The sequence below is a fragment of the Pipistrellus kuhlii genome, unplaced genomic scaffold (genome assembly GCF_014108245.1).
Source record: "Pipistrellus kuhlii isolate mPipKuh1 unplaced genomic scaffold, mPipKuh1.p scaffold_m20_p_41, whole genome shotgun sequence".
Lineage (NCBI taxonomy): Eukaryota > Metazoa > Chordata > Mammalia > Chiroptera > Vespertilionidae > Pipistrellus > Pipistrellus kuhlii.
Window position 1 is genome coordinate 3,830,711 of NW_023425542.1, and position 27,204 is coordinate 3,857,914.

The 27,204-nt window shown below is 59.4% G+C and overlaps 1 protein-coding gene across 1 annotated transcript; it reads right to left on the reverse strand.

Moving 5' to 3' along the window:
• Positions 1–25,796, reverse strand: LOC118704261 (cholesterol 24-hydroxylase). The gene is made up of 15 exons (XM_036411753.2): positions 25,559–25,796; positions 19,320–19,400; positions 18,709–18,790; positions 13,532–13,605; positions 13,003–13,089; positions 9,778–9,916; positions 8,643–8,753; positions 6,892–7,042; positions 6,698–6,760; positions 5,353–5,425; positions 4,990–5,074; positions 3,909–4,019; positions 1,803–1,891; positions 1,141–1,207; positions 1–765 (listed from the first exon to the last, which is right to left on the reverse strand). Exons 1-15 carry the CDS (start codon positions 25,678–25,680, stop codon positions 595–597), a joined length of 1,506 nt encoding a protein of 501 aa, XP_036267646.1. The 5' UTR covers positions 25,681–25,796; the 3' UTR covers positions 1–594.
• Positions 25,797–27,204: the final 1,408 nt, after the last annotated feature.

Genomic DNA, 27,204 nt, shown 5'->3' on the forward strand with positions numbered 1-27,204 from the left:
TGCAGTCAACACATATTTATTGAGCATCGGCTCTGCGCCAGGCCCCGGCGGGCACGGGGGCTTCAGAGACGGAGACGGATCGCACGCGGACCCCGCGCCGGAGGTGCGCACGGCCTGGCAGGGTGGCCGGTCACTTCGAAGGGCACTCAGGAAACAGTGGTCAGTGTGGTGTTAGAGGTAGCACAGTGACCAAGGAAGCACGGAGGAGGGGCCCCTGGCCCGGCCGGGGTGGCGGGGAGGGCTTCCTGGAGGAGGTGACACCTGAGGAGGGCTTCAGGGAGTGAGAGGAGTTAGGGCGTCTGGCAGAGGGCGTGGCCTGCGCAGAGGGGCAGGGATAGGATGGGGGGGGGGGGGCGATGGCACAGCTGGGGACAGCTGGGAGTGAGGCAGGGGCTGGCCCAGGAGGGGCAGTGGTTAGCAGTGGACAGGGAGCTCTGAGGGGCGTGAAGCAGGAGGCAGTGGGCAGAAGGCCCTCTGGGAGCCGGCGTGGAGGCCCCAGAGGAGGAGGGCAGGGGGCAGAGCGGGCGGCGGTGGGTTGCGGAGGAGGGTGGGGGCGGCCCCTGCCCCAGGAGTCCCAGTCTGCCCCAGGCGCCCTCAGCAGGGCGGGGGCGGGGGCGCGGGCTGCCAGCCCCGGGGCTGCAGGGTGCAGAGCACGGGGTCCAGCGGCTTGAGCGTGGCCTGTTCCTGCACCCCGAACCGCTGCCCGGGCACCAGCCGAAACTCGAGCCTCTGCAGCAGCTTGGCCATCACCACCTTCACCTCCATCTGCACGTGGGGGTGGAGAGCGGAGTCAGCGAGCACACAGGCCGTGGCCCCTGGTCCCCAGCCGCCCGCCGGGCTGCCCGGGGCAGGGCTCCCACTGTGTCCTGGCCCAGATCAAGACCCTAGCCCAGTGGTCGGCAAACTGCGGCTCTCGAGCCACATGCGGCTCTTTGGCCTCTTGACTTTTTAGCAAAGGCCAGCTTAGGAGTCCCCTAATTAAGTTAATAACAATGTACCTACCTGTACAGTTTAAGTTTTAAAAATGTGGCTCTCAAAAGAAATTTCAATCGTTGTTCTGTTGATATTTGGCTCTGGTGACTAAGGAGTTTGCTGACCACTGACCTAGCCCCGCAGCCCCTCCTCGGCGCTGCCTCCTACCTGAGCAAACTGCTGCCCGATGCAGGAGCGCGGGCCCAGCGAGAAGGGGAAGTAGGTGAACCGCGGCCTGCGGGGAGGGAGGCGTCAGGGGACGGTGCGGTGATGGGCGGGCGGGGGTTGGCACCCACTGGACCCGGTCGCTGCCTCTGCTGCGCCCGGCTCGGCCTTTTCTCCCGCGTCCCCCTCTGAGCCTTCGAAGGAGCTGGTGTTACCCCGCTTCATGGAGGGAGGCGCGGAGGCTCAGAGAGGCAGAGCAGCCCGCCCGAGGCCCTGTGTCACTCATCCTTGGGCCGGACACACGCCCAGCTCTGGCAGCCTGGGTCTGGACTCAGGGGTCCAGCACATTTGCCAATCCACCGCCACGCCACCTCCAGAGGGAGCCAGTGGCGTGCCCATCTCTCAGATAGGAATATCAAGGCCAAGGGTGGTGCAGCCACTGGCCAAGGGCCTCCCAGTATAAGGGGCTGGTTATAAGCATGGGCTTTAGAACCAGTCTGAGCGGGGCTCCCCTCGGGCTCCCCTCTCCCAGCTGGGCTTTCCTCCCTGTGACAGGGGGCGCGATGGGGTCACGGCTGCCTCCCGTGGGCCTGGGGGGCTGCTGAGCTCGGGGGCAGGGCAGCTCAGGCCAGAGGCCCCTCGCGGACAGCTCAAGGGACGCTTACTTGGGTGCTTTGGGCCCGAAGCGGTCTGGGTTGAAGGTCAGCGGGTCCTCAAAGTACGTGTCCATCCGGCCCATGACGTAGGTGCTGAACTGCGGGCGGAGGGAGCGCTGGTCTCTGGTTCCGAGAATCAGCGCACCTCCCCCACCTGCCAGGGCCGCCTGATGGGGTGGTTGGGAGCAGAGTACCCCCCAAACCCCCACTCCTGCTCTCCTCCACCCATCCATCCCTCCACACACACACCCATCTCCCCCCCCCCCCAATCTGGGCCACTGTGGGACCCCACTGGCCCCTGGGGAGTACTGACTCTGACCCGTTTTACAGAGGAGGACACTGAGGCTCAGAGAGGTTCGCGAGTTGCCTGGAGCCACCTGACCAGTAAGTGGCCGCACTGAGGTTCACACTCAGGTCGGCCTCGAGGCCCCTCCCCCCATCCTGAGGGCCGGTGTGATTCCAGGTGTCTCTTCAGCACCACGCTTGCCTGGGCGTGGGAGCTCAGGCCCCCCAGCCTCCCGCCTGCCCTCACGGGGCCCCACATCACCCCGATGCCCCGTGCCCTGCCCCCAGGGCCCATGCATGCCCCCACAACCAGCCCGGCTGCCAGCCTCGGCCTCTGGACCCTGCCCAGAGCCTCCCTCAGCCGCTCCGCCCTGCTCTGTCTCAGCCGCTCCGCCCTGCTCTGTCTCCCGGATGGAGGAGGGCCTGGGACTGAGCTCTGGAAAGTGCAGGGAGCATCAGGCAGGGAGGGTCTCAGGTCAGCAGAGGGCGCTGACTCTGGGCCAGGGCTTGTGGCCCAACAAGTGACGTACGCTATCCTTTCCAGCCCTGTCTTACAGGGCACTGAGGCCCGGGGACCCAGCTGGGTGCAGGCTGGGGGTGAAGCCCACATCTGCTCACTAAGGCCCACAGGGTGCACCCCTGGACTGAGGGCCAGGCACAGGCCCCACCCTGCCCGGTGTGAGGGCCTGCTGAAGAGATGGTCACTAAGGCAGATAAACAGAAAAAGGACACGGACACACACACACACACACACACGGATGAAGCTTTGATATGTGCTGAGAAGGCGTGGCCCAGCCCTGGGGAAGGGGTGCTCAGTGGATAAGGCTGGATTCAGGGGATTCTCCATAAAAATAACTAAAAATAAAACTGGGTCCCCTTGTGGGCTGGCATGTGTCCCCCTAAAATTCATGTCCTGAAGTCCTCCCTCAGCATGTGACTGTGTTTGGAGGTGACAAAGTTACTCTGAGGTCCTTAGGTGCCCCTCGTCCAATGTGACTGTCCTTATAGGAAGAGGAGACGGACACACACACAGACACACACGTACACACAGAAGAGGCCGTGTGAGGCCACCCACAAGCCAAGGAGTCAGGCTCGGAGACCAGCCCTCCCGGCACCTTGCTCTCTGACTTCCAGTCCCGGACAGGTGAGACAATGCGTGTCTGTGTGGGCCCGGCTGAGGTGCGGTATAGGCAGCCCCAGCTGACGGACAGGCCTCCCTACCTCACGCTACACATAGAGTCAAGTCCGTGTAGGTAAGAACCTCACTTTCAAAAGGAAAATGTAAACTCAGAAGACAGCCCCAGCCGGTGTGGCCCAGTGGCTAGAGCGTTGGCCTGCAGACTGCAGGGTCCCGGGTTCGATTCCAGTCAAGGGCACATGCCTCGGTTGCAGGCTCCTCCCCAGCCCAGGAGGCAGCCAACCGATGTATTTCCCTCACATCGATCCTTCTGGCTGTCTTCCCCTCTCTCTCGCACTCTCTCTAAAACGCACGGAAGAACAGCCTCGGGTGAAGCCAATAAATAACCAAATGAATTAGGAGGGGGTGTCCGGGAGTGTGGAGCTCAGGGCAGGGCAGGTTTCTTTCTGACACAGACGAATCGCCTCTCTGCGCCTCAGCGCCCCAGGCCGGGCATGGGCACCCCGTCCAGACCCTCCCCCGGGATCCGGACGGGACAGTGTGGAGGGGAGAACAGCCTCACGGGGTTACGGTGAGACCGGATGAGAGCACCCGGGGCAGCCAGTGAGGAGAACGGGGCCACGGCCCCCCACCTCAGGGGCGCCCACACGGCCACCGCGGGGCGGGGCGGGCGCGGGCGGGGCCCCACGCACCAGGAGCGGGGTGTTGCCGGGGACTCGGACCCCGTCAATCAGGGTCTCCTCCTCCAGCAGCCGGAAGGTGCCCCACGCCGGCGGGTACAGCCTCAGGGACTCTTTGAGGACCTGCAAGCCACACCGGGGACGTGAGAGGAACGGGGAGACCCCGGGCGCACGGCCAGCCCCATCTCCGCTCCCACCCCCGGCACTGACGGTGCCCCCCCCCCTAGGACCGGGTCCCCCACCCCTGCAGAGTGAACTTCCCCTTTGTGTTCAACCCTCACCGACTGAAGGAGAAACTGAGGCCCAGAGGAGAAGGAGCTTTGGCAGAGCCATAGCAGCGGAGCTCGGACCCGGAGCCAGACCTCCCTCTGCACTGGGGCCCTCCATCCTGAGTCCCCACTGCTCTGGCCGAGTTGGGAGGTGCAAACACAGCTCCATGCGGGGGCGCTGTTTCCACCTTGGCTGCCTCCTGGGTTACCTGCGGAGCCTCACCCCCACCCCCCGCTGCCCCATTCTGATGGGTTAGAGCAGCTGCAGGCCTAAACCCACAGTCCCCGCATCTGCCCCGGAGCGCCTGCCCCTCTTCCCCCACCCCCATCCCCCCACCACACACACACACACACACACACACACACACACACACACACACACACACACACACACACACACACACACCTGGGACAGGTACTGTCTCTCTCTCACACACACACACACACACACACACACACCTGGGACAGGTACTGCAGCCCACACGCACACGCACGCACACACACACACACAAATGGGACGGGTACTCACACACACACACGCACACACACACACCTGGGACAGGTACACACACACACACACGTGCACACACACCTGGGACAGGTACTCACACACACACACATGCACACACACACACACACCTGGGACAGGTACACACACACGCACACACACACACTGGGACAGGTACACACACGCACACACACACACACACACGTGCACACACACCTGGGACAGGTACTCACACACACACACACACACCTGGGACAGGTACTCACACACACACACACACACACACACACACGCACACACACACGTGCACACACACCTGGGACAGGTACTGCAGCCTCCCCAGGTCCTCGTAGTCCAGGTGCCGCTTGGAGCCGATGACCTCGTCCACCTCGGCCCGTAGCCTGTGGGTCAGACAAGTTCTCTCCAAGGACGGAGTTTTAAGGGGGAGAGGGTGGAAGGAGGCCTGCAGAGAGGGGCTGGGGTGCCCCACTGTGAACACTGCCCCCCCCCCCATTGTTTAAGACATCCCGGAGCTGCCAGGTCCGAACCAAGGAGCCAAGCAAGGGGAGCGTGTCCCGGCTCTTTACAACCGTCACCCTCCGTGTGGCCGCTGGGAGCCGGCCGCACCCAGCACGAGGCTCTGCTCACAGGCGCCCCCCGGCCTGGCCCCTCTGCGTACCTGGCCAAGATCTCGGGCTGGCGGGACAGCTCCATCACCGTGAACGCCAGGTGATTGGCGGACGTCTCGTGACCTGCAGGGGAGGAGGGGAGGGCAGCTCCAGTGGGACCACAGGGTGGCTGCTGTCCGGCTCCGGGGCCCCCTAGCCCCTGGTGGCAGTGCAGGCCCTCCCTCCTGCTCCTTGGGGCTGAGCTGGGCAGACGGATATAAACAGTACAACGCCACCCGGTGCCAGCCAGTATGGTCACATAAGTGGCATCTGCCCCAGGCGTCCGGTTTGCACACTCTAAATGCCCCTTCCTCCAACCATCCCTGGGTCTAGCCAGGCCTGGGTGTGGGGGGTCCATCCCCTTTTTGCAGAAGGGAAAGCTGAGGCTGAGACAAATGTCTCTCTGAGGTCACAGAGCACGCCCCGTCGATCGAATCACACCCACAAATATGCCAGGTCAGCTGGGAGACGTGCGGGCAGAGCTTGGGCACCATGGAGAGCTCCCGGGCCGGGAGCCTCTGGGCAGCCACCGAGGGCTTCCCCAGGTGTGGGGTCCTGAGAGTGAGGAGGCGTTTTCTGGGCGAAGATCGATGCTCAAGAGATATCTGATGAGCAATGAGTGAGGCTGCCCCCCCCCCCACCCCATCCTCAATTCCGAGTGAGGCGGGAACGTGAATTCACATGGCCACGCTCTCCTGAGTCCAAGGAGGCAGCTTCCCGGGACTGCCAGCACCACTAACTGGTCAGACGCCACCAAAGGGCCTCCTGGAGCCCCCTAGGCCAGTGGTCGGCAAACTGCGGCTCTTTGGCCCCTGAGTGTGGCTCTTCCACAAAACACCACGGCCTGGGCGAGTCTGTGTTGAAGAAGTTTAAGTTTAAAATATTTGGCTCTCTGGCCGAAACTGGTTTGGCTCAGTGGATAGAGCGTCGGTCTGGGGACTGAAAGGTCCCAGGTTCGATTCCAGCCAAGGCATGTACCTTGGTTGCAGGCACATCCCCAGTAGGGGGTATGCGTAAGGCAGCTGATTGATGTTTCTCTCTCATCAATGTTTCTCACTCTCTATCCCTCTCCCTTCCTCTCTGTAAAAAATCAATAAAATATATTTTTTTAAAAATATTTGGCTCTCCAAAGAAATTTCAATCGTTGTACTGTTGACATCTGGCTCTGTTGACTAATAGGTTTGCTGACCACTGGCCTAGGCATAGAGAGGCTTTGCTCCCCTCAGCCCAGCCCCCCAGTTCCATGGCCTGACGCTGCTCAGCCAGCCGGGAAAACCTCCCCGAGTCCAGAGTCCAGGGACCCACGTTCCCACCGACCCTGCAGCTCGGACCCTGGGCCGCCACGCGGCTACGCACCGGCGATGAAGAAGGTGACGAAGTTGTCCAGCAGAACCTCGTCGTCCTGGGCGCCCTCTTCGGCTGGAAGACACGGGGTTGGGGGGGACTCTCAGGGTCTGCCACGCTCACATGCCCCTTCCCCACACCCCGCGGACGGGCACCCTGTCAGGAGGGCCCCGCCGCCGCCTCCGCCGCCCGCCCAGGGCGCCCACCTTTGAGGATCTGCGTAAGGATGTCGGCAGGGACCTCCTCGCCCCGCTTCAGGGCCTCCCGGCGCCGCTGCACCCAGTCCCTGCCCACCTGGCGCAGGAAGCGGACGCTCTCCCGGATCTCCCGCAGCTGCTTCCACTTCCCGGGCATGAACTGAAGGAGAGGCCTGCTCAGGACGCCGGGAGCGCCCGCCGCCCCGCTTGCCCGCCTCCCCCAGCTCCCACCTTCACCCACGGCAGCACCGGCCAGCTGGGAGGTGGGGAGAATGGAGGGCATTTCAGAGAAGACAGAGGAGCCAGGGAGAGGGGATCCAGAAGGCCGGCCAGGCCCCAGCATCCACCGGCTTCCCCTTCCCACACCAAACCCCTAGAAGCGATTGGGGGGGGGGGGCGTTGCCTGAGAGCACTCAGGGAGCCTTGAAAAGATGGGGGGGGCGGGGGGGCGAAGGATGGAGGCGGTCAGCACTGCCATCAGGGAGGGAGCCATGGCCGGAGGAACCGGAGGCAGCGAGCGGGAACCGGAACACGCCATGGGGTGGCGTCAGAGGGCCGCAGACTCAGAGGCTGTGTCTTGGGGAAGGGGAGGGGGCCCTGGGTACCCGTCTGAGAATCAACTCAAGCACCATCTTCTCCCTTCGCCCTCCTCCCAGCCTGGAACCAGGGGGTGAGAGCGGGAACTGCAGCAGCCACCTTAGGACAATGAGGGGATATGCTGGGGACAGTAGAACAATAAGAAAATCCAGCCTGAGCCAGTTTAGCTCAGTGGATAGAGCTGCGGACGGTAGGGTGCTGGGTCCAATTCCAGTCAAGGGCACATGTCTGGATTGCAGGCTCCTTCCCTGGTTAGGGGCCTGCAAGAGGCAGCCGATCAGTGATTTTCATCATTGATGTTTCTCTCTCTCTCTCCCTCTCCCTGCCTCTCTGAAATCAATACACATATATTAAAAAAAAAAAAAAAAAAAAAAAAAAAAAAAAGCCAAAACCGGTTTGGCTCAGTGGTAGAGCATCAGTCTGTGGACTGAAAGGTCCCGGGTTCGATTTGAGTCAAGGGCACGTACGTTGGTTGCAGGCACATCCCCAGTGGGGGGTGTGCAGGAGGCGGCTGGTCGATGTTTCTCTCTCATCGACATTTCTGGCTCTCTATCTCTCTCTCTTCCTCTCTGTAAAAAATCAATAAAATATATTTTAAAAAATAAAATAAATAAATAAAAAGATGCCCTGGCCAGCTTAGCTCAGCAGATAGCGCATCAGCCTGTGGACTGAGGGGGTCCCAGGTTCAATTCTGGCCAAGGGGTGAGGGCTCATCCTGGGTTGAGGGCTCAGTCCCCAGTAGGAGGTATGCAGGAGGCAGCCGATCAATGATTCTCTCTCATCATTGATGTTTCTATCTCTCTATCTCCTTCTCCCTTCCTCACTGAAATCAATAAAGAAATACATATTTAAAAAAGAAAGAAAGAAAATCCAGAACATCTGACATTGTGGGGCCATCCTAGCCGTCCTACAGTGCCTGTTTCAGGGGTCGTTTTACAGGAGAGAAAGGTCACTGATGATTTACATAATCCACTTCCATTTTGAGCCTCCACTTTAGGCAACATGTGCAAATCCTGACCAAGTCAGGAGTCACCTTGCCTGCACAAACGGAACTCAGAGCTCATTCTGGCAGAAACCGCTGGAGGAGGCGCCGCGGGCGAGGAGGACACCGACGCGGGTGCTGGCCGCGGAGGGTGCTGGCCGCGAGGGTGCGGAGGCCGTACCTTGGCCAGGGTGTTGCGGGATGCCGTGATGCCCTCCAGGATCAGCTTCACCTTCCCGGACAGCGGCCTCTGGGCGCCCAGCAGCATGCCCGTCTCCATCCCGAAGGCCGCCTGTGGATGGAAGGCGGGCTCAGACTCGGGGACGGGAGGACCACAGACCCAGGGTGGAGCCGGGCACCGGTCAGCGGGAGACCCGGACTCTGGGCCCAGGACAGACCTGCACCGTGTCCTAGACTCCTCACAAGGATGAGGTGGCCAGACGTCCCGCTTTTGGCGGGACAGTCTGATTTTTAACAATTTGTCCGGCATCCCGTGGCGTTTTAAAAGCAGGACGCCTGGTCACCTTACACAAGGAGCCATAATTCCAGCCCCAGTGAAGGTGGTGAGAAGCATGGCGCCCAGAGTAACCACTAAACAAGCTTCCAACTCCGTTCCTGACAGTCTGCACTGCCCCTGAGACAGCCTCCCGCGGTGTCCACTCTGCACCCAGCTCCCCAGGGGGCGGCTGGACGACAAGGTTGGCTCACTCCCTGTCCCTGCACTCCAGCCCAGTGGCCGGCAAACTCATTGGTCCACAGAGCCAAAGATCAACAGTACGACCACTGAAATTTCTTCTGAGAGCCAAATGTTTTAAACTTAAACTTCTAATGCCACTTCTTCAGAACAGACTCGCCCAGGTCGTAGTATTTTGTGGAAGAGACATACTGAAGGGGCCAAAGAGCCGCATGTGGCTCACGAGCCGCGGTTTGCCGACCACGATCTCAGCTGCCTGGCCTGCCTTCGCCTGGGTTTGGGGCCATGTGGTCTGCCAGGGAAGCTGAGGGACAGGCTTTGGGCTGGGAGGACGGCAGACCTCAGAGCCAGTCCTGCTTCTGCCCCCGACCAGCCTCGGCCAGTGCCCACCCCTCTCGGTGCCCATTCTGGAGAATGAGCTAGCGGCTCCGGTCTCTCGCGGGGCCGGTTTGAATGGTGAAGGAGGAGATACAAAGCACGCGGTGCAGAGAAGGGGCCGCTGGCGTGGAGGAGCAGCTAGGAAAGGCGGAGAGCAGGGAAGGGCAAGAGGGAGGGAAGAGGAGCCGCCTGCCCCGGGGTGGGGTGGGGGTGGGGGTGGGGTAGGGCGCCCTGCACCCCTCACCTTGGCCAGGATGTCCATGGTGGTGCAGGTCAGCATCTCCTGCATGGACACTGGCGTCTGCCCGTCCGCCTTGGCCTCCAGGACCTCCACCAGCTGCTCCGCCTTCTCGTTGAACGTTTCCATCAGGCTGACCAGGGAGCTGGGGAGACAGCACGCGTGTCAGTGGCCACGGGGACAGCCCGGGGCATCGCGGGGAGGGGGGGGGGAGGCCAGTCTGCAGAGCGGAAGCGATGGCCCCTCCCGGCCTCCAGGCCTCCCTGTGCGGCTCAGCCCCTGGGCTTGGGTTCCAGTAACCGCACAGGCCCTGGGGATTCACATTCCCCTCCACACAGATGCCAGTCCCTCTGCCAGTCCACCTGGTCCCATGGTCCTCGTTCTGCACTGGGCCCCTCAACTCTGACCTCAGGGTGCTGTGACAGTGTAGAACCTCCACGGGGAAGAAAGGGGGAAAGACTTCTGGGGTCTCCAGAATCCATGAGTTTCCCCACAGCCTCTCCCCTGGCACGGCCCTGCCCGGCTGCCACCTGCGGCCTGGCTTTCCCATCCCATCCCCTGCCCGTGAGCAACCACAGTGCCAGACCCCACATGGACGTGTGTCCGCAGAGCCAGGGATCCCAACACACAGTGCCCCTGCCCGGGGACAGCTCCAGACTCTCAAAAACGGCATCCCCGAGGGGGAGAGGGGAGACGGCCACATGGCACATCACATTCCTGGTTTTTCACTAACAGAAAGGGCCGCTTCTGAACTGAAAAGCGCTTTTTAATGTTAGCGATCTGGGTAGATATAAGGGTGTTCTTTCTCCTATTCTTATTCTTATTCCGTATCTAGAAATGTGAAGTTTCCAGATATGAAGATGTTTAAAACATGAAAAAGAAAAACATGGCAGAAGAGAAAAAGGGTCCTTTTTTTTTTTTTTTTTTTTTAATTAGGAAAGAAAATCCGCTCTTTGCCGCCCATCCACCAGCCCTGCTCCGGCTTCCCTGCTCTGCCACGGGCCCCACATCCTCCTGGGGATCCTCCTGCTGCTGCTGCCCGGCCCCCCCCCCCCCCCCCCCCCCCCACGCCAGCTGCACGTCTTATCCGCTGAGGCCCAGGCCGGACGGAAAGCACCATTCTGATGGGGTCCCTCACCTAAGACATGTGGAAGCACCCTGTCGCTCTTAGGAGGGAGGCACAGATCCTCACCTGGGCCAGGAGGCAGCCTCTGTCCCCTGCCCACTGCGCCCTGAGGCACTGCCTTCCTGTGGCAACGGCCTTTTGGCTCCTCCAAAGCGCAGTGCTCCTGTCCGCCTCAGGGCCTTTGCACATGCTGTCCTTTCTGCCTGGAGCTCTTCTCCCTGGTGCCTTCCATCTCCAAGCCCATCCCCACCTGTGCCTGTCCACGCTCCAGATGGACACAGGACAACATGTTCCGTGTCCTCATTTTCATAGTCTGGATTTGGATAACTAGAGGATAGTCGTGGGAGAGGAAGTTCTTGTTCTTAGGGAACACACACAGAAATGTTTAAGGGGAGGGCCCACACTGTCCCCAACTTACTCTCAAATGGTTTGAAAATATGCACTCTATTAAATAATGTGAATAACCCATACACACAGAGAGAACCGTACGCATGCTTATGTCTACACACAGAGAAGAAACGACAAACAGGTGTGATTTAAATAAAAGCAAACAGTGAATCTGGGTAAAAATCACACAGGAGTTCCTTAGACCAGTGGTTCTCAACCTTCCTAACGCCATGACCCTTTAATGCAGCTCCTCGTGTTGTGGGGACCCCCAACCACAAAATTATTTTCGTTGCTACTTCATAACTGTAATTTTGCTGCTGTTATGAATCCTAATGTAAATATCAGTGTTTTCCCGATGGTCTTAGGTGACCCTGCTAGCGATTCTCAACCTGTGGGACATGACCCCTTTCACAGGGATCGCTTAAGACCATCAGAAAACACAGATATTTACATCACGATTCATAACAGCAGCAAAATGACAGTTATGAAGTAGCAGCGAAAGTAATGTTATGGTTTGGGGGTCACCACAATGTGAGGAACTGCAGTAAAGGGCCGTGGCATTAGGAAGGTTGAGAACCACTGCCTTAGACGGTCTTGGCAGCTTTTCTGCAGATCTGAAGTTATATCGAAGCAAATGGTTCACCTTCCTCAAAACGCCAAGTACAGGCTGGCCACGTGGGCCAGCGGCCTCCCTCCGAGGGATTTGCCCCAGAAAAACGGACACGGATGTCCACACAGAAGCATGCACTGACACACGCATGCTCCAGCAGCACGAGTCACAGAAGCCGAAAAGCAGAAACGGCCCAATGTCTGTCAGCTGATGAGGGGGAGGAGCCAGCTCGGTCCATCGAGGCAAAAGACCGGCCCTGGCAATGGAAAGGAACGCTCTGGGGTATTCTGGGGCGTGAATGGGCCTCGTGATGCTGCGTGAGAGACGCCGGGCACAGAGACCGCACGTGTGTGAGCCTGTTCATAGGAGGAGTGCAGACTATGAAAATCCAGAGACAGAGGGCAGGAGAGGGGTTGCCGGGAGCTGCGGGCACAGAGGGGAAATGGGGGTGGCTGCTTGGGGGCACTGGGTGACGAAAATGTTCTGAACTTGACTGTGGTGATGGCCGTACGAGTTTGGAATACACTAAAAACCACTGACTGCACCTGTAAGCGGTGGATTGTGGGGTGTGTGAACTTAAAAAAATAAAACGTTACCCCAAATGAAAACTATAACAACAGAAAGAGCCCAGCTGAGGGTGATGAGGCCTGCGCCGGGGGAGCTTCTGGGGGAGAGACGTCCTTGTCACAACCCCAATATCCGCAAACCAACAGGGACCTCTCTCCGCCTCGCACCCCACTGGCCGGCCTCCTCCCTCCTCTTCCTTCCTCTGTCCCTTCTGCCTGGACAGGTCCCTCCCCTTTCCCCCGCCCAGCACCCAGCACCGCCCCCCCAGCACCCAGCACCGCCCTGCCCAGCACCCAGCACCACCTTGCCCAGCACCTGGCACCGCCCCACCCAGCACCCAGCACCACCCCGCCCAGCACCTGGCACCGCCCCGCCCAGCACCCGGCACTGCCCCACCCATCACCCAGCACCGCCCTGCCCATTAGCCCAGCACCGCCCCCCCAGCACCCAGCACCACCCCGCCCAGCACCCGGCACCGCCCTGCCCAGCACCCGGCACCGCCCCGCCCCACCAGCACCCACGCTGCCCGGCGGGCGCTCACCTGCGGCTGAAGGCCAGGTCCATGACCCTCCGCTGCTTGTGCCAGCGCTCGTAGTCACACTCGGACACCAGGCCTTGGCCAAAGAGCCTGCAGGGCACAGACACCGGTGAGAAGCAGGCTGGGGGCACGGGCCCAGGGGGCGCCTTTGGGGGACGGCAATGCTGTGGGAGTGGACAGCTGGCGCTGCACCAGGCTGCGGGTACACCGGATGCACCGGATGGTGCCCCAATGGGGCGAACAGGGCGGGTTTTATGTGGGTGAATATAACCCTCTAAACGACACGTACACACGAAAGAAACGAGGCGATCGTGTGCCCCAACCTCAGCGGCCCCCACGCTCCCACCTGCCACGGAGGGGAGAGAGGAAAAGGGAGGTGCCTGTGGGAGAGCGGTGGCCACCAGGCCTGGGGCACGTGCTGTGAGCCTGGCCGCCAGGAGCTTGGCCCCTAAGGCCACCCAAGGCCTGGGGCCCACGAGCCCTCTCCTCCCAGCCACAGCCTCCCCCATCCACCCCCACCCCCACATCGTACCTCTCACCAAACACCGTCTGGATGGCGTGGTACATCTTGGAGTCCTTGTTGTACTTGCTGGACATCAGGAATTTCTAAACATCCCAGAAAACCGGCATCAGCGGGGGCACCCGAGAGAGGGCCTGGCTGTTTCGATTCTGTGACATCCCGCCCCCCTTCGCCCCCCCCCCTCTTGCCTCCCCCAGATGACCACCTGGAGCCGAGCCTGCCACGGTGTGAGCGCTGCACACACGGGCCTCCCCCGACCCTCTGGAGCAAGAGCACCCCGTTCAGGGGGGAGGAAATCGGGGCACAGAGGGTGAAGCGATTGTCCTGTGGCCACACAGCTGGGGAGCAATGTCGGGCTGGCTGTGTTCCTCACTCCAATACCCACCTTCCAAAGTGGCAAGAACAAAGCAGGGCATGGCTGCTCTGGACCCAGAGAGCCTGGAGGGGGAGCGTCTGGGACTCTTTTTTAAAAATATATATATATTTTATTGATTTTTCACAGAGAGGAAGGGAGAGAGATAGAGAGCTAGAAAACGTCGATGAGAGAGAAACATCGACCAGCTGCCTCTTGCACACCCCCTACCGGGGATGTGCCCGCAACCAAGGTACATGCCCTTGACCGGAATCGAACCTGGGACCTTTCAGTCCGCAGACCGACACTCTCTATCCACTGAGCCAAACCGGTTTCGGCTGGGACTCTTTTTTAGGAACTCATCAACACCACCAACCAGACAGGCCTTGGGACTGCCCCGAGACCCAGCAGCCACTTCGGCCAAAATCCTGCTGCCCCCGCGGCAGACCTGCGGACCTAGGGCCTCCACCGCCAAAGGCGCTCCGCTCGGCGGCAGGGAAACGATGAACAACACAGACCGAGGGACAAGAACAGACCCGGAGACCAAGCGGCATCCATCAGACCGTCAAACCTCAGAGGGAAGGCAGGGGAGGGATCAACCAAAGGACGCGTGCGTGGATGTAAGCCTAACCAGTGGTCACGGACAACGGGGGGCTGAGGGCATGCGTGGGGATGGGGGGGGATGAGGATAAATATGTGGTACCTTAATCAATAAAGAAATTTTAAGCCCTAACCGGTTTAGCTCAGTGGAGAGAGCATCGGCCCGTGGACTGAGGTGTCCCGGGTTCGATTCCAGTCAGGGGCATGTACCTTGGTTGCGGGCACATCCCCAGTAGGAGGTGTGCAGGAGGCAGCTGATCGATGTTTCTCTCTCATCAATGTTTCTAACTCTCTATCTCTCTCCCTTCCTCTCTGTAAAAGATCAATAAAATATATTTTAAGAGAGAGAGAGAGAGAGGAGAGACACTGGGCACAGACACAGGATTGTTGCTGCCAGCCCAGCCGTGGCAATCACAGCAGGCTGCCTGGAGGAGGCTCAGCTTCCCCACCAAGAGCGGAGTGGTGTGACAGAAACATTAGCGATCCGCTTTTTTTAAACAATTCCTTCTTGTTTAAAGTATTACCCGAATCCCTTTTCCCCCATTGACCTCTCCCCGCTCATTCCCACCCCCACCCCAACACATGCCTTCACCCCCCCCACTACTGACTGTGTCCATGGGTCATGCTTATATGCACACATACAAATCCTTTAGTTGATCTCTCACCCTCCATGCCCCCCCCCACTGCCCCCCCACCCGCCCCACCTTCTCCCTAAAGTTGGATGGGCTGTTTGATGCTTCTATGTCTCTGAATCTATTTTAGTTCATTGGTTTATGCTGACGGTTATATCTCACATATGAGTGAGGTCATGTGACATTTATCCTTCTCTGACTGGCTCATTTCGCTTAGCGTGGTGCTCTCTGGGTCCATCCCTGCTGCTGCAGATGGGAAGAGTTCCTTCTCGTTCACAAGGGCCATGCAGCCCAGGGGTTAGCAGCTCGGAGTCGCCGGGCCTGAGTCTGAATCTGGGCTCAGCATCCTCACCCCAGCTTTTGCTGACACCCCTGTGACCCTGAGCAAGTCCTCCCCCTCCTTTGGCCCTCGGTGTCCTCGTCTGATGGGACGGGGAAAGAGAGTGGCTGCCTGGCGGGGCTGCTGGAGGAATAAATTGGTTCCACATGACAGGGCTGAGCAGGCGTTCTGTCCATGCCAGGTGCGCATCGGCACCTGGAGGCCATCCAATGCCCAGCCAACCCTGCAACGTGGGTGGTGCTGCTGCGCTCGTGTACGTCGGGATGGAGAAACCTGGGTTTAAAACTGGCCCGAGATCACACGCGTGGTAATGGCCATGGGCTCTGGATCCAGACGACTGGCTGCGGGGGAGGGGGAGCTGACCTTGGTCCAGGCCGGGGAAGCAGTCACTGATGCATCTGCAGAGGGGGAGAGCGGGGAGGGGGGGCTGAGGGGCCCTCCCTGGGGACGCTGAGCTTTATTTTGGGGGGCTGGGAAATGGGAGGAGCCCAGGGGGTGCTGGTTTCTGTGAGATTTGCTCCCCGGGGAAAAGTGAATATCAAGTCCTTTGGTTGATCTCCTTTCGCCCACCCTCCCCTGGCTTCCCGCTGAGGTCTGGCAGTCTGATCGATGCTTCTCTGCCTCTGGGTCTGTCCCTGTATATCCGTTTATGTCAACTGAAGGACTTGCATGCATGAAAATAAGCCTAACCAATGGACATGAACGCGAGGGGGGTGAGGACATGAGGGGGGCGGTTAGAGGGTTAATGGAAGGATGAGGACACATATGTAATACCTTGATCAATAAGGAAGTTTTAAAAAGTGAATGTTACACTATCTGGTAAACATTAAAAATATAATAATGTTATCTGGCTGGTTTGGCTCAGTGGATAGAGCATCAGCCGTTGGACTGAAGGGTCAGGGGTTCGAGTCCAGTCAAGGGCACATACCTTGGTTCCGGGTTCCCGGCCAGGAGGCAACCAATCAATGTGTCTTTCTCACATTGCTGTTTCTCTCCGTCCCTCTCTCTCTCCCTCCCACTCCCTCTAAAAATCAATGGAAAAAATATCCTCAGGTGAGAATGAACAACAACAAAAAAGGTACATAAATATTGCAGACAACTTTTACCAATAGTTTCAACAACTTAAAAGAAATAGACAAATTCCTTGAAAGACACCAGACTAAGAAAAAACAATAGAAAATCTGGATAGTCATATAGCAATGAAAGAAATTGAATGTATAATTAAGACAAAATAACACTTCTAAAAAAAAAAAAATGCCAGACCCAGTGGCTTCACCAGCGAATCCTAGCAAACATTAAAGGAAGAACTAACACCACTCTGACACCAGCTCCTTCAAAAGAAAAAAAAAAAAAAAATGCAAAGGGAACATTTCCTAACTCATCTTACGAGGCCGATTAAACTGATATCAAAACCAGACAGAGATCTTAGAAGAAAAGAATTAAGATAGAAACAAGCATTCTTGATAAAAGATGAACAAATTGTACCATGACCAGGAATTCAGGGTTGGCTTAACACTTGACGGTTGACCGACGTATGTCATCATATTAATATGTATCTTTCAACTTCTTTCCTCATTGGGCATCACGGAGGCTTTTGTGTATGGCTGCTGGTAGTATGCTTTTAAACGTCTTAAACTATGTCTGTGTTTGAAGTTAAACTTTTTAAAATAAAGTTATTTTTGTCCAGCCAGTGCAGCTCAGTGGTTGAGCATCAACCTATGAACCAGGAGGTCCTGGTTCAATTCCCGGTCAGGGCACATGTCTAAATTGTGGGCTTGATCCCCAGTGTGGGGTGTGCGGGAGGCAGCCGATCAAAGACTCTCTCTCTTTCTCTCCCTTCCTCTCTGAAATCAATAAAGATATATCTTTTAAAGTTATTTTTATCGTCTTGTTGGAGGCACTATAATAGTTCAGCCTGTCTCCTGCTCTGAACCCTCAGCTGTTTTTATCCCTCTTTGTGTCACCAGCCCCGCTCCATGCAGAGAATCACCCGCACGTCACCAGCGTGAACAACAGCACCATCACTTATTGAGCAATTGCTGGGGCTGGGCACGGACCAGATAACTCATATACATCATGTCAGTCCCATTCCCACAGCCCCTGTGAGAGAGGCAGCGTCCCTGAGCTACAGACAAGGAAACGGAGGCCCAGAGCGAGACAGCAACTTGTCCGTTTGGTGGCAGAGCCCAGGTTTGAGCCCAGTTCTGCCAACTCCCAAGCAGATGACCTGATGGCCAACCTTTACAAATACCTGCAGAGCAGACACCGTCCTGCACACATTACAGACCTCCCAATGCCCCTGTGTCCATGTCCCCATCTCTAAAATGGGGACTAATAAGAGTTCCCAGCCCTATGAGATCTAATCTCTATATATAAAAAGCCAGCAACCAGAACGCCGGAAGGACCTGTCCAGTCACTACGATGCCCACTGCGGCCAGAGAACCAGCCCGATCAGGAGGCAGGGCTGGCTGGCCAACCTCCTGCAGCCCCTCCCCCCGGCTGACCCTGCCCCCATGGGCCCCCACCACCCCATCAGCCAGTGGCCACTCCCTCAGCCAGCTCCGCCCTCATTGGCTCCCCCATTCCAATCAGGGGCAGGGTCGGCTGGCCAATGACCCATGGCCCATCCCCCAGCCTGGCCACACACTCAATCAGCCCCCGATCTGGGTGGGGCCTGTTGGCCAATTGCCCTGATTGGACACCGAATGGGGTAGACTGGCCCGCCAACCTCCCACTGTCTCCTCCTCCCCACAGGCTGGGGCCCCAATCTGCTGATTGGAGCTGGGCTGGCTGGACCTCACCTGTGCAAGAATGTGTGCACTGGGCCTCTATGGGGTAATAATTGGGAAGTACATAGGAAAGCACATGGCCCACAGCAAACACAGTTAAGTATCCTTTGACCCTTAATTGCTAAATAAATCGATCAATATTTAATTTGCATCACAGCCCTGAGAGAGAGAGGAGGGGGGTCAGTTATATTCTCAGCTCACCCACGAAGGCACTGGGGCTGAGAGGTGAACTAACCAAACGTGTGCGCACCAAACGGGCCCCACGGCCAAGTCCCCTCACTGCCCACGGCCCCGCCCTCAGGAGCCCACCACGCAGCAGGGGATCAGCAAGAAGCCGTTGCCTTTGGGTCCTGGGGAACCCAGCCCCAATGTGTGCGATTCCGGAACATTCCTCCCATGGTCCCCAGGGCCAAGGTTCACGCACGCAGCCACAGGCGGGGGAGGCCCCTCCCCACAGACACCACTCTGATGCCTACCTTGACCGACTCGGGGCTCGTGACGATGACCGAGGTTTTGTGGAAGACGTTGACCCGCACCACAGGCCCATACTTCTTAGCCCTGAAACCAAAGCGACCCGGAGGAGGCTGTCACCTACCGGAGAGTGACTCTCACCGCCCAGGCCTGGCGGGAGGAACAGGGTCCCCTCCCAGGAGGGGGCTCCCGTGCGCTTGGGGCCCAGGCTCTGTCCTGGGGCTGACTCACTGCTGAGTCCCATCTCCCAGTGGGTCTCAGTTTCCACATCCATGAAATGGGCTTGCTACACTCCTTTGCCCCAGAGGTTGTATGGGGAATCAAGCATATCAGGTCTCCGAAAATGCTTTGAAAAGTATAAAGCACACCCCCCCCCCCAAACAATGACTCTTATCCAGTCATGCCCCGCACCCAGGTTATGGATGAGGAAACTGAGGCTCAGAGAGGTTCCGATGGCCGGTCAAAGGTCATAGGATTGCCTTTCCAGCCAGCCTGGTGTGCCTCTCCGCTCAGGGAGTGGCCTGGGCGGGGGAGCAGGGAGTGTGTGTGCTGGGCTGGGCAGGCCCCACGGGATCAGGGCTGGAATGAGGGCGATGGGTGACGAGGTGGGACCCACCAGTCCAGAAACACGTCCTGGAGCACACGGCCGCAAGCCTCGTCCTTCCTCCAAAAGTAGGGCAGGTGTCCTAGGAGGAAACTGGGAGAAATGAGAAACATTATGACCCCTGGAAGTCACCACTGGAGAGTGCTCCCTCACCCACAGGGCCCGGCGAGGTCCGCGCCGTTAGACCCACTTTGTGGATGGGAGGACTGAGGCCCGGCCTGGAGTCCCCAGCAGGAGGCCTGCCTGAGTCTGACCGGCTCCGGAGGCCTCCCCGGGGGGTGATGGAGAGAGATAAAGCCGTCTCCCCAGGGCGGGTCAGGGCGGGCACGCAGTGACACCGTGTGGAATCACTGTGAGACGTGCATCGAGCACTTCCCGTACGTACGTACGCTGGGTGCTAAGCTCAGCCTCACCCCGTCTGACCGGCCGGCACCCCCTGGACGTCCCCTGCTCACAGCGTCCTTACCACAGGGGACGGGCGGGTCACCCTAAGCCTGCACAGTGATCACCCTATCACAGGCAAGCCCTTTGGTTCACCGGGAGGCCCGTTCCGAGGGACTCATGGCCTCCTGCCGCCGCTAGGACCCTGCTCCAGGCAGGCCCACTGACTACCGCATCCAGACAACAAAGCTGCGATTGGGGTTTCTGGGTCCGGGAACTCCTCCGGGGGGGTGGGTGCGAGACAGGAAACACGCAAATATGGCCATAAACAGGAATTCAAAGAGCGATGGGGGGAAATCTGAGCGGGGGGGGGGGGGGGGGGGAGAGATATGGGGTGGCCATTTTATTTATTTATTTATTTTTTAAATATATTTAATTGATTTATTTACAGAGAGGAAGAGAGAGGGATAGAGCGTTAGAAACATCGATGAGAGAGGGACATCGATCAGCTGCCTCATGCACAACCCTTACTGGGGATGTGCCTGCAACCAAGGTACATGCCCTTGACCGGAATTGAACCCGGGCCCTTTCAGTCAGCAGGCCGATGCTCTGTCCACTGAGCCAAACCGGTTTCGGCAAGGGGGTGGGGTGGCCATTTTATATAGGCAAGTGGGAGACCATTCGTTTAGGAAGGTGTCATGCGAGCTATAAGAAGTAAGGGACTGCCGAAACCGGTGTGGCTCAGTGGACAGAGCACCGACCTGTGGACTGAAGGGTCCCGGGTTCGATTCCGGTCAAGGGCATGTACCTTGGTTGTGGGCACATCCCCAGTAGGGGGTGTGCAGGAGGCAGCTGATTGATGTTTTTCTCCCATTGATGTTTCTACCTCTCTATCCCTCTCTCTTCCTCTCTGTGAAAAATCAATAAAATATATTAAAAAGAAGAAGAAGAATTAAGGGACTGAGCCGAGCAGGTGTCTGGGGGAAGAGCATCGGAGGCAGAGGAGTGGCAGGTGCAAAGGCCCTGAGGTGGAAGTGCACTTGGTATGTCCACGGAAGGCAGGGTGGCTAGAGCAGAGAGCACGGGGAGCCGAGATCCAGGGCGGGGCCACCAGGTGGGGCGGCTCTGGACGGCCTGTGGGCTGCTGTCTGCACTTGGGCTTTGCCCTCAGCGAGGGCTTTTGAGCAAAGCACAGGCGGCACCTGGGTGTTAAATGCTTTGTGTGAGAGTGAAGGGGTGAGGAGGGCTTGGGGGGGGGGGGGTGGCAGGGGCCCCGGTAAAGGGGCTGTGAGAGGGGATGAAGGCTCAGTCCGGTGGAGGTGAGAACAAAGGTGGAGCCAGGAGCCCAACCACGTGGGTGTGCTGAGTGACAGGTGTCAGGGGGGATCCTGGGCCACTGGGAGGCGGGGGAGCTGCACCCATGGAGGGGAGCCCCCTGCAGTGGGGTGCAGGCGCGCAGGCTTCCGAAGGCCAAGTCCCTGGCTCTGGGGCTGCCTGCAGGAGGTGCAGGCGGAAGCGCCTGCTCACACCCCCCAGAGCAGCCTCCACCTGGGGGCAGCGCTGGGTCCCAGGCTCCCGGGGGCCTGCACTGGCTTTCACCCAGAGTCCTGAGGACAGACAGCGAAGGGACAGCCTGCCTTGGGGAAAGGGGGGGCTGCACAGGAGGCACAGGAGAGCCAGAGCGAAGGGCAGGGTCCTTCGAAGGGAAGGGAGGCCTCAGGCCGGAGGGAGGCATCCGTCCGCCCCAGGCTGCGGGGCGGCCAGGCTGGCTAGGACCATGGAGGAGCGCCATGGAGGCCACTGGGACCTTGACCGAAGCAGGTGGGGCAGAGAGGTGGGCCCAGAGCCTACGGGGTGGTGGGTTCAAGAGAGAGCAGGGGGGAACCACGGGGCCCCAGAGACAGGCAGGCTGCTCAGCAGGCTGCAGCGGGGGTGCAGGCGCGGGGCGGCTGCAGGAGGCAGTGAGAGTGGGAAGCACGGGGCTGGGTTTTAGCAGCACATTATATAAAAATGGGGAGGATGCAGAGGAGAAGAAGGCTGATGGTACAGGGGAGGGGTGGTGGGGGCAGAGCTGCTGAGCAGCGAGGGCCGCTGGCCTTGGCCAGGGGCCCCGGGTCCCAGCAGGAAGGGGAGGGCAAGCGGCCCGCTGTGGGCAGAGGGGTGGCTGTGGCGGCAGAGCCCTGAAAAGAAGTTCTCTCGGCAGCGGCTCCATTTGCTCTGGGAAGTGGGAGGCAAGAAGAAAGGCTGAGGGTGCGGGTGGAGGGGCGGAGGGGGCGTGCGGGGACTGCAGAGCGGCAGGAGGCTGCAGGCAGGCAGGCAGCAGGCCCCCGCCCGGGGGAAGGGAGGGGGAGCTGAGGGCTCCCACTCCCTCCTCCCGGCCCCCAAAGTGAGGGCTTGACCTTATCCCGCTCCACCTGCATAAAGGGGCACCGGACACCACGCACCACTGGCTCTTTCCAGAATTATCTCGTGTCCACGGTCACGCCCCAGAGCAGCTCCTTTTCAGGAAAGCGTTCTGTCTGGAGTGAGAACAGCCTGTACCTCCTCACGCTCACTCCCAGGCTACTCTGAGATCCTGCGCCCTAACCACTGGGGTCCATGGCCCCTGGGGAGGAAGGCGAGGGACACCTTGAGAAAGTCAGGGGCACAGAATGGCCACCTCCACTGCCAGGCAAGAAAGGGAACTAAAGCCAGTCCCCTCCAGCTCCTGCAGGGGGCGCTGAGGAGGCAAAGGCAGGGCAGGGAGATGGGTTAGAAATGAGTAAGTAAGGGACCAGAGGGTGAGGGGATGGTAGAACCCGGGGACGGGGAGGGGCAGCAGCAGCCCCCTGGCATGCCCTGTGGTGGACTGAGAGTGGCAGGGCAGCCCGGGAGAGAGGGGAGGGCAAAATCCCCTCCTGGCTGGTCCCCGGGGCACGCAGCTCCCGAAAACACGGCAGCGCGCACAGTGGGGATCCAAGGTTTCCTGTGGGCAGAGAATCGGGGGACAGTCACTGGAGCAGAGGTCACCCGGAGAGCCCCCTGGGAGAGCACCCAGAGGGAGGCAGGACAGGCCGCCTCCTAGAAGGGAGGGTGAGGAGGGGCCGTGGGGGTGCCTGTGCCAGAAGGATGGGGGGTCAGCTGGGCACCCGGAGTCCAGAAGTGGGTCTCCACCATCACCAGGAAGCACCCGGCCCCTCGCTGAACAGCCCCTACCCCCAGCAACTTTGCAAGTGGGAGTGGGAGGAGAGAGCCAGCATCACCCGGGAGTCCAACTTGAGGAACTTATGGCAAAAGAAATAAAACACGGGGATGGTGAGACTTTTCATTGTCAAGTTCACACACCCCTCCCCCATGCTACCAGGAGAGTGGGGGCTGAGGACTCTAGAGCAGTGACAGAAATCAAGAAGCTAAACGTGTTTGTGTGGAATCTGAACACGGAGCCTGAGTTTCCAGCCACCGTGTGGATTGGTGTGCAGTAGGAGGGGCACTCAGGGAGGGCAGCCTGGAGGAGAGGGCATCATGGCGGCTCCTGCAGAACAAGGAGGATAAAGGGTTGGTGTCCAGGAGCCCAGCAGCTGCCTCTTTGCAGGGTAGAGCCGTCCTTGCCTGCCAGCTGGCCAGACTCAGAGGCATCGAGGGGCAATTACACCCTTGGAGACTCAATACGTTGGTTTCTTGCCAACCACGGGACTGCCAGTCACGGGCCAGGGATCCCGGCTTTGGGTGCCAAAGCACTTGATTTGTGCTAGAAGAGGTTTCAGAACTTTCACGTAGTGCAGTCTTATATTTGATCACCAACCCACTTTTAATCCAGAATCTCTTGCCATAGCCCTATGTGGCTCACCTCTTTAGAACACAGAGCCCAACCATAATTACAGCCCGCTTCCGCCCACTCCTCTGCCCAATCCTCCCCCTCCCCCCATCACACACAACTGTAAGATTTGGGGGGAGAATTCAGATCTAAAAAGAAAAGAAATGGGGACACAAGCAACTCCATGGTGGCCCTTGAAAACATGCTAAGAGCAAGAAGCCAGACACCAAAGGCCACGTTGCGTGTGATCCCGTTTACATGCAATGCCCAGAACAAGCAAACCTGTGGAGACAGAACGCAGATGCGTGGTTGCCTAGCGCTGGGGATCAGGATGAAATGAGGGACAGCTCATTGTTGTGGGGTTTCTTTTAGGGCTGATGACACATTGGTGCTGAGGGTACAGTTTAGAAGGGCAAATTATATGGCATGCAGAATTTTATTTTTAAAATGCAATGATGGGGGGTGGGATGTGGGAAGAGGAGCAGAGAGAGACTTGACTTAAGAGACTAACCAGGTCTTCAATGCTGGAAGCACTTGGGTTCCAGAGAAAGCCAGCCGTCATGAGATCGATCAGAACAAATGATTTGGGGATCTCCACCAGCCACTCTGAATCAGTCGTTTATCAAGTGCCTACTATGCGCACACCAGACACTGCTGTGCTAGGTGTGGGGCACACAGCAGCGAACGAGACAGACACAGGCCCCTGGGAGAGACGGACACTTAACAAGAGGTTGCGCCAATACTTAATCACGCAATCGCCATGAGGGTCACTGGGCGTGTATAAAATGGATAGGATATACTTAAGCACGGAAGCAGGCGAGGCCTCGCTGAGGAGTTAGTATTGAAGTCAAGTCTGGAGAGCTGGGAAGCAACATGGAATGGAAGACAGAGCTGCTACAGAAGAGGGAAAGGGTCGGGAAGACCCCAGGTGAGAGAGGGAGGCTGAGGGACAGAGCCAGCTGGGAGAGACACACCAGCCACACCCACCGCCCAACAGGAATTCCGGCGGCTAACACCAGGATCTGGCTTGTGCCGGAAGTGGGTGCCTTCCAGAATGTTCAGATCCTGAAGTTTTAAAAAGCGTGTCTAATACTGTTGTTTATTCATTCATTCAACAAATATTGAGGGTCCCTGTGCGCCGGGCGCTGGGGATACACCAGCAACACGGCATCCTGCCCTCCCGGGCTCACATTCTAAAGGGGAAGACAGTCAACAGGTGAGCAGTCAACAGGTGAGCAGACGGTAACTTCTCCCAATGGCCGGCCCGTTAGGAGCCCGGGGCTAGCGCGCTTTAAACAGAGCGGACGGGGAACTAGCAAGAAGGGATCCATCCGCTGGGGACTGGGAGTGCGGGCTGCCTGGGGGAAGAGAGAGAACCCCACAGGCAGGTTCTGACAGCTCAGCGGGGGCCTTGCTGGCCAGGGGCCGGGCTTCATTGAGAATTAGACTCCACATGTGATTTAAGCTTCAGAAAGGTAAGCTTCTTGTGGGGGGAGGCTAGCTGGGGTGATGGGGGCAAGCGGGGCGGGGGGCGGCCAAGGATGGGATGGAAGTACCAAGGAGAAGACGAACAGGACATACCAGGACAGAAACACGAAAGCGAATGTGACCAAAGTAGCAGTGTGTTCAGATCCCTTTTGGCCAAGTCGCCAAAGTGAAGAGCGCTCCCGTGAGCGCCCGGCGGATCTGGGCTGCCATCGAGGCTTAAGCTCCTCGGCGGTGTGACCTTGGCAGGTGACTCTGCCTCCGCGCGCCTCAGTCTCCTGGTCTGCACGATGGGGTGACCGCAGCGCCTGCCTAACGGGGCTGCCGCTGCCATCGCGCTCGCTCGCGTGGCCCAGCCGAGCCCGGTGGTCGCCGAGCAGCTGCGGCGGCGGCGACGGTGAGTAATTCGTTACTAAGAATAGTGAGCGCCCCTCTCCCCGCCGCCGCCGCATCCAAGCCGCCGCCGCCGCCGCCGCGCGCCAAGGCGAGGCTGACCCTTAGCCTCGGCTCCGATCCCGGCTCGGATGCGGTCCCCCGACCCCCTGTCCGAGCGCCCCTTCCAGGCCCCCGCCCCCACCTCCCTCCCGCTCACCTGGGCCGCGGCGGCCCGGGGATGTGCTCGTAGCGGCTGCGAGCGCGGTGCACGAAGGTGCAGCAGAGGCCGAAGGCGACCAGGACGGCGCTGCCGAGCAGCAGCAGCAGCCCGGGGCTCATGGCTCCCGGGCAGGCCAGGCCAGGGTCAAGGCCGGGCACGGAGGGGGCGGGAGGCCGCGCGAGCAGACTCAGCTGTCAGCGCCAGCGCCGCCTCGGCCCCAGGCCCGGCGCGACCTAGCGCCGCCCCCGCCGCTCGGCTCCGCCCCAGCCGGCCCCGCCCACTCCCGGGGCGCTGGGTCCCCACCAACCACGTCTCCGATTTCAGCTCCGCTCGCGGGGCCCGCCCCCGTTCTGCCCCGCCCCTCCTCAAGCTCCGCCCCCAGTCTTAATAAAAGTCCAGGAGAGGCCCCGCCCACAACATGTGGTCTTCGCCAATCACAACTCCGCTTCTGGCTCAGACCGCAGGCCCCGCCCCTCCTCGCTTCTCCAGGCCCCGCCCTCAGACAGCAAGCGCTACTCCGAGAGAAGCTCCGCCCACAACGCGTTGTCCCTGGCAACCTGGTTCCTCGGAGCTTGCCATCCGAGGGGCTCTAACTCCTGCTGGCTGGCTCAGCTTTCTTGGGCGCCTCCAAACAGCATTTCTCCGCGTGAGCGGTCCCAGGTCCCTTCATTTCCCCCCTAAAACCTTCCTGGAAACCCAGCCCAGTGTCCAAATCTCTGCATTACACCAATTGTTCCCAGCCCTCTCCCTGGAAACCCCAGGCCCCAAAGCTGGTTTTCCCTGCCCGGCCTGTCCCTGGGTCTCCCAGCCGGGCTCATGGGACAAGGGACCAGCACCCCGGGGACACAGGGAGGCCTGTGTCTGCTAAGGAAGAGCTCACGAGGCTGCTCTCCAGGAATCCCGGGTGCTTCTGGAACCTCCCGGATCCAAGGAAGCCGCGTCGGAGGCGTTGACGCCGGTCCCAAGGAGCTGGAGTCGGAGCGGCTGAAAATCTGGGTACGGAAGGTCGGTGTGGCCAAAGGGTACTCTTGAGCCATAATGACCAAGACTTCTCTCCCTTTTATAACCTGCTTCTCCGTATCCATATGTCCAGAGAGGACAGAAGAGGCCAGCTCTGAGCTTGTTCGTTCCCAATTCTACACTCAGTGCCCCCCAGAAAGAAAGTATTGGATGGGAAGGGCAGGTGTGCCCACCCCTAGTCCAGATAAAGATCCCCGGGGTGGTGAGGGGGCCGCCCCAAGACAAATGCTGCTGGGTTTCTGAGGAGAGAACATGTCCCCTGCCCACGCGTGGACCAGTCCAGGGCAGTTTTGGGGACTGGAAAACAGAAAAGGTACAGCCAAGAACAGCCCCCATTAGGAATACGACTGTCAGGGCTGTAGGGGCTGCGCGGTGACAGACAGCGCCAAGCTTTAGATCTGGGCCCAAGCTCCTAAGAGACAGGATTTCTGCCCAGGACCACAGCCAGGGCATCCTTCCTGGAGCGGGGAACAGGAGCCACCTCTCCGTAGGGCCAACAGATGGCGCGCCCCCGTGTGGCGGTGAGCAGCAGCCGCAGGCGCAGACGGGAGACCTCTGCTGTGGAGAGGTCACAGCCCAGAAAGGCTGCAGGGGTTGGAGGCATTTGAAAGGATGACCCCGAA

Excerpts from the sequence above, each read along its gene's own strand:
- LOC118704261 (XM_036411753.2), bottom strand. The coding sequence starts at position 25,680 with ATGAGCCCCGGGCTGCTGCTGCTGCTCGGCAGCGCCGTCCTGGTCGCC. Across the intron at positions 18,791-19,319 it reads CAGGACGTGTTTCTGGACTG|GGCTAAGAAGTATGGGCCTG; the intron begins GTGGGTCCCACC and ends CTTTGGTTTCAG. Across the intron at positions 13,606-18,708 it reads CGAGCCCCGAGTCGGTCAAG|AAATTCCTGATGTCCAGCAA; the intron begins GTAGGCATCAGA and ends TGGGATGTTTAG.